Source organism: Lagenorhynchus albirostris, chromosome 4 (genome assembly GCF_949774975.1).
Source record: "Lagenorhynchus albirostris chromosome 4, mLagAlb1.1, whole genome shotgun sequence".
Classification (NCBI taxonomy): domain Eukaryota; kingdom Metazoa; phylum Chordata; class Mammalia; order Artiodactyla; family Delphinidae; genus Lagenorhynchus; species Lagenorhynchus albirostris.
This window is the reverse complement of record NC_083098.1, coordinates 32,307,565-32,319,794: the sequence shown is the minus strand read 5'-3', so window position 1 is coordinate 32,319,794 and position 12,230 is coordinate 32,307,565. Positions and strand designations below refer to the sequence as shown.

Sequence of the window (12,230 nt, the reverse complement as noted above, 5' to 3'; positions counted from 1 at the left end):
TGTTATTGAAGTGTGTAAGAGTGGACATGATCTGCTGCTCCCAAGAGATTCCAATTGAGGGAAAAGAGTAACTTACTGAAATAAAACAATTTTAAGTGACAGAAGCACCAGTTTTTGTCACTGTTTTTAAAGACAAATCACATGTCCTCATTTTTTTCCAAACAGTTGCTTCTTATTTTAAATTATGAAGAGTCAGAGGAATGAGGTACTGAAGCAAACACTTTTAATAAGAATACAAAATTCACACCAGAGGCACATTCTGGGGAATGTAAATGAACTATCACAAGTAGTAATTCTGCTGGAAGAATAAAATAAGGCTCTCTCAGAGTACAAATATACAGGAGGGAATGATTTAAAATAGGTTTATGATTTATAGTCACATTACATTGTGTTAAGCACTGAAAACAGGCATATTAATTAAAAAGCCAGCTAAATGGCATTTGAACATATATAACAAATCTTACAGTCCACAAAGTTCATGTATAACAGTAATTTTAAGTACTTCATTTCAACACAAAAGAAATGAACAGAAGAAGAGATACCTCTCAAAATATTAATTTACGTCTATGTCAAAAATCAAGAGAACTTATATTTTAAAAGGATTACATTACTGATAAAACCACACAGCAGACAGGCCGACCACGTAACACAAAACCAAAGGCACTGAGCAACTGCAACTGCACTGGCCCTTCCAGCCCCCTTCTTCTGGCTACACCACACGGACCCACGCCCCCTTTCCTTTATTCAAATGAAAACAAGTCCTCTGTCTTCCCATTCTGCAAAAGGAATGAAGAAAAACCAAACAGCAAATTTTAGAGTTGATTTCTCCATAAACCTTCAATGTGGCTTAACAAATACAAAGAAACTCAACATCTATAGACAGTGCTCCTTTGCAAGGAAGTAACAGACACATCAAACATTATCTGAAAGGGGCTTCTTTATGGATTTATGTACACTGGTTGAATGAGAATTACTGTATCTGAGAAGGCACATATCTGTGATTTAAGGCTTAACCGGTATTGTTACACATAGAAGTCAATGAAAGCTGTCTAGGAATTCACTTCTGTCAAAGTGGAACTTACCCAAAAACCAGCTTTCCAAGCACAGAGTTCTACTCTAGAAACCATGGAGAATTTCTATTCCCAAGTCTACCTGTCAAAAAAATTCTCTTAAGCAGGTTTCATTATGAATCAAAGAAATGGCTAACATAAACGCTCCATGACTTGGGGTGACGCAAATTCATAAGTTCAAAAGCCTCACAGAAATGACAGTGTGATTCCTGCGCCTTTAAGAAAAAGTCTTAAACAAAATTATAATGGTACAGATTCATTTTTAAAAAGGTATCTGCCACAACTCCACAAGCCAATCAGTCATTCATTAGAGCTGCCACCTCTCTGTGGATGCTGCAGGAACACCATATAATTTTACTCTGCAAAATAGTTTCTTTTTTCTTTAAGACAATACATGAAAATGAATCTCTTAAGATATTTAATATATTCATATATAAAATATCTGATGTTGATACAAATCATGTAAACCTCCCTTCGGAAAAGGTACAACTGGTCCTCATTTGCAGGACCAAAAACCTTGAATTTTTATCTTGTCAGTGCAAATCTATATTAAGTGTTTTCAAACTACAGAAATAGCCATCAACCCTCACAATACAAAAGGATTTCTCAAAAAGGAAAACTATTGTGTTCAGATTATAGAAATTATGTTTACATTAAAACCACCCACCTTCCCATCAAATTTAACAGTTCAATTGTTAAAGTATGAAAAAAGGGAAAAATTAAAGCTGTTTGTGCAAGAATCACTACAATGGTTGTCACCCTTTCCCTCTTCCGCCAACTCTGCTTAATTCTTATTAGGTTTGTTTAGAAATATAACAATGTGACTTTCTCTTTTTTTCCAGGTGTGATTTTACTGTTCTTCAAGCCAAGACGGGGTGTCCACTCCAGGATTTTTCAATTTGATATGGAACTGTTTAAGTGTCTGTTCAAGCTGCTTCTGATTCCCAGCAAAGTAAGCGGCAATGGCATTGTGGAAAAGGACCAGCTGATTGTGTAATACTTTAACCTGTGAACAGGGCAGAGTTACAAGACCAAGCATTAACACCAATGACAATGAAATATAAGGTGATTTATTACATGTCGTAATGAAAGAGCATATCTCTCCTCCAGAAAAGTTTTTTTGACAAAGTATTTCTCACACACCGATTGTACACTGCTTTGTAAAGTCACTGAACCTTTTTTTTTTTTTTTTTTTGGTGGTACGTGGGCCTCTCACTGCTGTGGCCTCTCTCGTTGCGGAGCACAGGCTCCGGACGCGCAGGCTCAGCGGCCATGGCTCACGGGCCCAGCTGCTCCGTGGCATGTGGGATCCTCCCGGACCGGGGCACGAACCTGCGTTCCCTGCATCGGCAGGCGGACTCTCAACCACTGCGCCACCAGGGAAGCCCAAGTCACTGAACCTTTGATGAAGGTTCTTAACTTCCCTGAAGGGAACAGATCAGCTAAATATGTACTCTCTTAACCATTTTCAAACATTATTGAGCTTACTTTAATTAAACATATCATTAGATCCCCCTTCAAACTAAGTATATTCAAAATCAAATTTTGAAGAGGCAAAATTATACATAAATAATTACTATATGATACATGCTCTATACCAAGTATGGACATCACTAAGGCCACACTTTACGTAAAACTGAGTAGGCTGGATACTTTTAAATATCGTACTTCTCTGCAAAGACTGAAGAAGGATGGCAAGAGTTGCCCAGAAAGCCAATTTACTTAAAGTTCATATGCCTCTCAGTTATTTTCAATTGCTTATTACTTCTAATGATATCAAGAGTATGTTTTAATCAGGTAACACTATCTCTATGACTCTTTTAAAGAAATCAGCAAAGCATCAAAAAGAGTTTATGAATGAAGTGTTTCCTGAGGTCTTATTTATAACTGCAAATTGTTCAACAGTAAAGTATAAAATACACTCTAATTTACCCATCCAATGCAATATTCATTAAAACTGAGCTTTAATCATTTTTAATGATGTAAAAACATCTGATATATGATGCTAAGTGAAAAACTAGGATTATAACATATATGATATGACATCTGTATTCGCTATTAACACACACATGCATAGTCTCTCTAGCCACTTCTTCGTCCATGTACCTCTATAAAGGAAATAACACTAATATATTTATAGTAGATATCTTTGACTTGTAAAGCCTTTATTTTAAAAATTAAAATGTTATAAAAATGGCATTGCTCAAGATTATAAAGTAAAATCTCCTGATCCACTCTGCATTTATTCTCTCCTCCTCGCCTGAGAGGAGCACTGTTAACATGTTATTGTGTATCCTTTGAGAAATTTTCTAGGCTTATATACAATATTTAAAAACATAAACGGATTGTACCATGCACACTTTCAGTAACAGATTTTTACTTAAAGTATCTTAGATAACTTTTAATTCCATTCATTTGTTCATTCAACAGACCTTAAGTACCTTCTAAGTGCCAGGCACTGTTCTAGGAGATACAGAAAGAAATTCCTTCCCTCATGAGCTTACAGGCTTGGGGTGGAAAAAGGAGGAGGTAGGCAGGAAACCAAATAAGTACTGACGCCAGGGAATGAGTATCTCAAGCCTTGCGAAGAAGCTGGGTTAACATTTAGGGCATCTGGAGCTGCTGATTCAACTAAAGTTGTTTAAAAAATAAAAGGGATTTTTTTCCTCTTTCTCTGACAAAGATAAGAAAGTTTCTGGCAGGGAGATAGTCGAAGAGGGCCAGAGACTAAAAATGTCTGTACAAACTAAAAAAAACACCTTGAATTCACCTGGTCAGAAATTTAAGGCCTGCAACCTTCCTAAATGAAAACCTTTGGTACCAGGTACAAGGATGACAACAAAACCTGATGCATAACACTACGCATCAGGCACAGTACTAGGGATACAAGGATACAAGGCTAAGGCAGAGTGCAGTAAAAATGATGGTTAATATGATAAATGGGTAGTAAAAATACATCTTGTTAACTTAAAAAAAAAAAAAGGCACTTGTGGGGAGAAGAGGGTTTTTTCAAGAAAGGTTAAAAGAGAACATCGGGATGGGAGAACTCTAACTCCCCTGCCCTCTGGTGCTGAGATAAGGGGGGGATATTTCAAAGGATGATGAACCTCCACCCAGGGGCAGTTATTAAGGAAACAGGATAATGATAGGAAAAGCAGGTTTCTAGAAGGCAATTAGGAGGTGAGCAAAGTATATTATTATAATGACTGTTACAATAATGGCCCAACCACCCCTCTCAATCCACACTCTTGGGGAGGCTTCTACAATGAAAATAAGCTTGGCCTCTAACTTTAGAAAATGAGGCCTGATAAGCAAATGCTGGTGCTCTGGGACTGGTGTCGCCACATTGTGAGGAAACCCTGTGTAGCCTCCCTTTGGGATGAAAGCCCATGGGGACAGAGGCCCAGTCATTCCAGCTGCTCCCAGTAACCAGCAGGCATTGTGGTTGAAAGTGCAACAGGAAGAATCCACCTATCCCATACCTAGGCAATGGTGGGAAATAATAAATCACTGGTGTAATAGGCCACTAAGTAGTGGGTGTTTCATTATGCAGCAAAAGAGGTGCATCCCTGAAAAAGGTTAAAGGGACTTCCCTGGTGGCACAGTGGTTAAGACTCCGTGCTCCCAATGCAGGGGGCCCGGGTTTGATCTCTGGTCAGGAAACTAGATCCCACATGTATGCCACAATTAAGAGTTCACATGCCACAACTAAGGAGCTGGGGAGCCGCAACTAAGGAGCGCACATGCCGCAGCTAAATAAATATATAAAAAAAGAAATGTTTATTACAGAAAATAAGATAAAATAAAGGGACCTCCCTGGTGGCGCAGGGGTTAAGAATCTGCCTGCCAATGCAGGGGACATGGGTTCGATCCCTGACGTGGGAAGATACCACATGCCGCAGAGCAACTAAGCCTGTGCGCCACAACTACTGAGCCTGCACTCTAGAGCCCGTGAGACACAACTACTGAAGCCCGCGCACCTAGAGCCAGTGCTCCGCAAAAAGAGAAGCCACCACAGTGAGAAGCCCGTGCACCGCAACAAAGAGGAGCCCCGGCTTGCCACAACTAGAGAAAGCCTGCGTGCAGCAATGAAGACCCAATGCAGCCAAAAATAAATAAGTAAATAAATAAATTAATTAAAAAAAAAAGGAAAAGGTTAAGAATGTGCTTTCCTAGGAATGAATGAGGGTCTAGAAAACAGTGAAAAGGAGGAAAATCAGAGGGAGGAGGATAGGCCTAGAATGAAGAAAGGCTAAAACGTGGCTGTGATACAGGAGAGAAATTAATTGAGAAAGCAGCTAGGGAACAGAGACTCAAACAAACAAGCGACGCAAAACTGCTACTAACCAGGCCCAGGACCTAAGTGCAGTTTAGGAGTACATACAGTATCTTTGAGAACTTTTACTTCCAATTTTCTGGGAAGAGGTGCATTAGGCATAGTTAATACTGGTCACAGCCTCCCCAAATTTTTATTTGTTATTCACCTAGGTCATTAGTAAAATATCCCCATTACTAGTACTGTTCTTTTATAGAAATTACCAGAAAGAGCTCTGGAATCAGGGGGCACGCGTGCCAGCCCCAGTTGTACATTTCCCAGTTTTCTTTGTGACCCCAGGCACGGGTTACTTCTAACTTCACTGGCCAAGGTCTTTATCCGTTTATCAGGGATGCCATTACCAAACTGCATTTGTAGTGCTGTTGTAAGGGTTAAATGAAATGAGATACTACCTAGCACACTGTCTGACACAGGATAAGTACTCATTCGATTTCAGTGGAATTTAAGTTTACCTAGTTGATGGTTAAACCTTCAAACAACATTGACTTTTTTTAGTAAAATAAAATTTCATTTATTTAGAACCCCTTGATTTGGAACTTATAAGAAGTAAGATTGTGATACTGTGATTTATAATGAGAAGTAAATACTTGGTCTTCATCCCATTCCAGGCACAGAGCTCCTAAAACCCTTGTTAATTTCCTAAGTGATAAGAGCCTAGGAAGCATCATCTATTGTAATATTTGGTCTCTGGTTCTGTTCCTGAAATGGCCCCAGAGCTTTTAAAGGTGAATGGAGTGTCTTCTGTTATTCACAACAAGCTCTTTTCAACCGCACCTGCCTTTATGTTAATGAGGAGATTTTTTGGAAAGCCCCTAGATAACCACAGTTTGGGGCTGGTTGCCAGGGGAACTAAATTGTGATTAGAGAGTGGGAATTTTCACCCTCACCCCCCACCAACCTCGGGACAACGGTTTAATCAGCTGTGCCTATGCAATGAAGCCTCCGTAAAAATCCCTACAGTGGGGGGGGGGTGGTTTGGACAGCTTCTGGGTTGGCTGACCCATCCACAAGCCAGGAGGGTGGTGCACCCCAAGCCCAATGGGGACAGAAGCTCTTGTGCTGAGGACCCTTCCAGACCTTGCCCTATGGACCTCTGTGTCTGTATTCTTTAATATTTTTTGTAATGAACTGGTAATATAATAAGTAAACTGTTTCCTGAGCTCTGTGAGCTGCTCTAGGAAATGACAGAAGCTGAGAAGGGGGTTGTGGGAACCTTCGACTTATAGCTGGTTGGTCAGAAGCACAGGTGATGACCTGGACTTTCGAAAGGTGTCTAAAGGCGGTGGTGAGGGGGGTCCACAGTGTCAGAAGTGAACCGAATTGTAGGACACCCAGCTAGTGTCCAGAAGATCAGAGACTTGGTCTGTGTGGGGGAAAAAAATCACACACATCTAATGTCAGAGAAGTGCTGTGAGTGAAACAAGAAACAGAGTTTTTTCCTTTTCAAAGATAGAAGCTGATGTGAAGTCTACCTTCGCACAGTGAAAAAAAGGTGTGTGCTAAGCAAATAAATTTTGTTGACAAGAGTGCATGAACACGGTTTATCAACACTGCCTGCCTTGACAAGGCCTTCAATCCAAGGGCAGAGATGCTGCAAAAGGAATTCCCCTGCCTAGTGGATCACCTCAGAAGAAACTTTAAGGGTCTTTTTACAACCCCATGATTCTGTGCTTCTAAAATGAACACATTTTTCAAGCAACAAGAAGGCACCTAATTTCTTCCAAATTATTCATTGGTTAGCACCACTCAAGTTAACAGTATTACACTAAAAATTTGTTAACATTCTTAATACAGACTTCCACTAATTCATATTGACTTCTTTCTCTATATCTAGACAGAAAAGTTTTGCATTGCAATCACTTTTAAAACAAGCTTTAAAATGATAAACTGATTTGTGTTAAGTATCTACTATGAAAAGGTCAAATTATGCTAATTAAAGTTATAGCCAGTGTTCACCTTACATGAATGGAGTTTGATTTCAGGACCAAATCTCTTTCCTGTAAATCACTAGAGTCAATGAAAATTACAGCTAGAAAAAAGAAGTAAAGTAAATTATTACAGGCTAGTTCGCATTTGATTCCTATTTAAATAAAAATGTTTTCTAAAACTGACCTGTTCTCAGTAACCTCTGCCAGTGTGAATGAGTTTCAGGTCTCTTCTGGAGAACAGACTGTCAAAGACTGGTCAAAGGAGAGCTCTGAGGGCAGTACATTTTGACAGAAGGGTGGAAAAGTTTCCAGATGACCTTAGGTATGAAATAACTTCTTAAAGATAAAAAATCATAAATTATGACGATAAGATCGATAAATTAAATTACTTTGAAATTTAGAATTTCTATTCACCCAAAGATTGAAAAGACAAGTTATAAACTGGGGAGAGGGATCTGCATTACAGGGGCTGACAAAGGGTACACATCTAGAAAATGTGAAGACCTCCTATACACCGAGAACCCAATTAAAAAGAGCAAATAGGGCTTTCCTGGTGGCACAGTGGTTGACAGTCCACCTGCCGATGCAGGGGACACGGGTTTGTGCCCTGTTCCGGGAAGATCCCACATGCTGTGGAGCAGCTGGGCCCGTGAGCAATGGCCCCTGAGCCTGCGCGTCCGGAGCCTGTGCTCCACAACGGGAGAGGCCACAACAGTGAGAGGCCCGCATACCGCAAAAAAAAAAAAAAAAAAAAAAAGGGCAAATAACATGAACGCCATTTTACAGCAGAGGAAACAGGAGTGGCCAATTAAATCTGAAGACTTCCAGTCTCATTAGAAATAAGAACTCTTATACACTGCTGATCAGTGTATAAATTTGTACAACTACTTTTGAAAAGTTTGGCATTAACTAGTAAAATGAAAGATGAATATATCCTATGGAACAGTAAATTAAGATACAGATATAATGATATATATGTCTCTTTATATATATATATATATATATATCTCGATATATCTATATCTGTATCTATTTCTCTCTCTATATATATATAAATAAAGTCATTCCAGCCCCTAGAGTAATGCCCAACACCAGATCCATGGTAATATTTATTGAGTGAATGAATGTAAGTAACATTTTAGGTGTGGTATTTTTTTTCTCTGAATATATAATATCTTTATATATATATCTATATATAAAATAGATAACCATCCTGCTCCCTCCATAACCCCTATTCTGAGTTTTCTTTTTTTGAATTTATTTTTTTATACAGCAGGTTCTTCTTAGTTATCCATTTTATACATCTTAGTGTATACACGTCAATCCCAATCTCCCAATTCATCCCACCACCACCATCCCCTGCCACTATCCCCCCTTGGTGTCCATCCATTTGTTCTCTACATCTGTGTCTCTATTTCTGCCCTGCAAACCAGTTCATCTGTACCATTTTTTTAGGTTCCACATATATGCGTTAATATACGATATTTGTTTTTCTCTTTGTGACTTATTCACTCTGTATGACAGACTCTAGATCCATCCACGTCTCTACAAATGACCCAATTTCGTTCCTTTTCATGGCTGAGTAATATTCCATTGCATATATGTACCATATCTTCTTCATCCATTCGTCTGTCGATGGGCATTTAGGTTGCTTCCATGACCTGCCTATCGTAAACAGTGATGCAATGAACATGTGATACATGACTCTTTTTGAATTATGGTTTTCTCAGGGTACATGCCAAGTAGTGGGATTGCTGGGTCATATGGTAATTCTATTTTTAGTTTTTTAAGGAACCTCCATACTGTGCTCCATAGTGGCTGTATCAATTTACATTCCCACCAACAGTGCAAGAGCGCTCCCTTTTCTCCACACGCTCTCCAGCACTTGTTGTTTGTAGATTTTCTGATGATGCCCATTCTAACTGGTGTGAGGTTGATACCTCATTGTAGTTTTGATTTGCATTTCTCTAATAATTAGTGATGCTGAGCAGCTTGTCATGTGCTTCTTGGTAATCTGTATGTCTTCTTTGGAGAAATGTCTATTTAGGTCTTTTGCCCATTTTTGGATTGGGTTGTTTGTCTTTTAAATATTGAGCTGCATGAGCTGTTTATATATTTTGGAGATTAATCATTTGTCAGTTGATTCATTGGCAAATATTTTCTCCCATTCTGAGGGTTGTTGTTTTGTCTTGTTTGTAGTTTCCTGTGCTTTGCAAAAGGTTTTAAGTTCCATTAGGTCCCATTTGCTTATTTTTATTTCCATTACTCTGGGAGGTGGATCAAAAAAGATCTTACTGTGATTTATGTCAAAGACTGTTCATCCTTTGTTTTCCTCTAAGAGTTTTACAGTGTCTGGGCTTATATTTAGGTCTTTAATCCATTTTGAGTCTATTTTTGTGTATTGTGTTAGGGAGTGTTCTAATTTCATTGTTTTACATGTAGCTGTCCAGTTTCCCCAGCACCACTTACTGAAGAGATTGTGTTTTCTCCATTGTATATCCTTGCCTCCTTTGTCATAGATTAGTTGACCATAGGTGCGTGGGTTTATCTCTGGGCTTTCTATCTGGTTCCACTGATCTATATTTCTGTTTTTGTGCCAGTACCACATTGTTTTGATTACTGTAGCTTTGTAGTATAGTCTGAAGTCAGGGAGTCTGATTCCTCCAGCTCCATTTTTTTCCCTTAAGACTGTTTTGGCTATATGGGGTCTTTTGTGTCTCCATAAAAATTTTAAGATTTTTTTGTTCTAGTTCTGTAAAAAATGCCATTGGTAATTTGATAGGGATTGCACTGAATCTGTAGATTGCTTTGGGTAGTATAGTCATTTTCACAATATTGATTCTTCCAATCCAAGAACATGGGATATCTCTCCATCTGTTTGTATCATCTTTAATTTCTTTCATTAGTGTCTTATAGTTTTCTGCATGCAGGTCTTTTGTCTCCCTAGGTAGGTTTATTCCTAAGTATTTTATTCTTTTTGTTGCAATGGTAAATGGGAGCGCTTCCTTAATTTCTCTTTCAGATTTTTCATCATTAGTGTATAGGAATGCAAGAGATTCTGTGCAGATTAATTTTGTATACTGCAACTTTACCAAATTCATTGATTAGCTCTAGTGGTTTTCTGGTGGCATATTTAGGATTCTCTATGCATAGTGTCATGTCATCTGCAAACAGTGACAGTTTTACTTCTTCTTTTCCAATTTGTATTCCTTTTCTTTCTCTTCTCTGATTGCCATGGCTAGGACATCCAAAACTATGTTGAATAATAGTGGTGAGAGTGGACATCCTCATCTTGTTCCTGATCTTAGAGGAAATGTTTTCAGTTTTTCACCATTGAGAATGATGTTTGCTCTGGGTTTGTCATATATGGCCTTTATTATGTTGAGGTAGGTTCCCTCTGTGCCCACTTTCTGGAGAGTTTTTATCATAAATGGGTGCTAAATTTTGTCAAAAGCTTTTTCTGCATCTACTGAGATGATCATATGGTTTTTATTCTTCAATTTGTTCATATGGTGTATCACACTGATTGATTTGCATATACTGAAGAAGCCTTGCATCCCTGGGATAAATCTCACTTTATCATGGTGTACGATCTTCTTATTGTGTTGTTGGATTCTGTTTGCTAGTATTTTGTTGAGGATTTTTGCATCTATATTCATCAGTGATTTTGGTCTGTAATTTCCTTTTTTTGTAGTATCTTTGTCTGGTTTTGGTATCAGGGTGATGGTAGCCTCATAGAATGAGTTTGGGAGTGTTCCTTCCTCTGCAATTTTTTGGAAGAGTTTGAGAAGGATGGGTGTTAGCTCTTCTCTAAATGTTTGATAGAATTCACCTGTGAAGCCATCTGTTCCTGGACTTTTGTTTGTTGGAAGATTTTTAATCACAGTTTCAATTTCATTACTTGTGATTGGTCTGTTCATATTTTCTATTTCTTCCTGGTTCAGTCTTGGAAGGCTATACCTTTCTAAGAACTTGTCCATTTCTTCCAGGTTGTCCATTTTATTGGCATAGAGTTGCTTATAGTAGTCTCTTAGGATGCTTTGTATTTCTGCAGTGTCTGTTGTAACTTTTCCTTTTTCATTTCTAATTCTCTTGATTTGAGCCCTCTCCCTCTTTTTCTTGATGAGTCTGTCTAATGGTTTATCAATTTTGTTTATCTTCTCAAAGAACCAGCTTTTAGTTTTATTCATCTTTGCTATTTTTTTCCTTGATTCTATTTCATTTATTTCTGCTCTGATCTTTATGATTTCTTTTCTTCTGCTCACTTTGGGTTTTGTCTGTTCTTCTTTCTTTAGTTCCTTTAAGTGTAAGGTTAAGTTGTTTATTTGAGATTTTTCTTGTTTTTTGAGGTAGGCTTGTATTGCTATAAATTTCCCTCTTAGAACTGGTTTTGCTGCATCCCATAGGTTTTGGGTCATCGTGTTTTTGTCGTCATTTGTCTCTAGGTATTTTTTGATCTCCTCTTTGATTTCTTCAGTGAGCTCTTGGTTACTTAGTAATGTATTGTTTAGTCTCCATGTGTTTGTGCTTTTACGTTTTTCTTCGTTGTAGTTGATTTCTAATCTCATAGCGTTGTGGTCAGAAAAGATGCTTGACATGACGTCAATTTTCTTGAATTTACTGAGACTTGATTTGTGACCCAAAATGTGATCCTGGAGAATGTTCCATGTGCACTTGAGAAGAAAGTGTAATCTGCTGTTTTTGGATGGAATGTCCTATAAATATCAATCAAATCTATCTGGTCTATTGTGTCATTTCAAGCTTGTGTTTCGTTACTAATTTTCTGTTTGGATGATCTGTCCATTGGTGTAAGTGAGATGTTCAAGTCCCCCACTATTACTGTGTTGCTGTTGATTTCCTCTTTTATAGCAGTTAACAGCTGCCTTATGTATTGAG

The 12,230-nt window shown here is 38.3% G+C and overlaps 1 protein-coding gene across 10 annotated transcripts in view; it reads right to left on the bottom strand.

The window, feature by feature from the left end:
* Nucleotides 1-201: 201 nt before the first annotated feature.
* The window catches only part of ARFIP1 (ADP ribosylation factor interacting protein 1), a 148,910-nt gene continuing 136,881 nt past the window's right edge, over nucleotides 202-12,230 (bottom strand). For all 10 annotated transcript variants that reach the window (XM_060147803.1, XM_060147804.1, XM_060147809.1 and 7 more), the window contains one exon: nucleotides 202-2,076. In XM_060147803.1, the coding sequence (XP_060003786.1) occupies nucleotides 1,921-2,076 (156 nt within the window). In that variant the 3' untranslated portion in view covers nucleotides 202-1,920. The remainder of the gene's footprint in view (nucleotides 2,077-12,230) is intronic.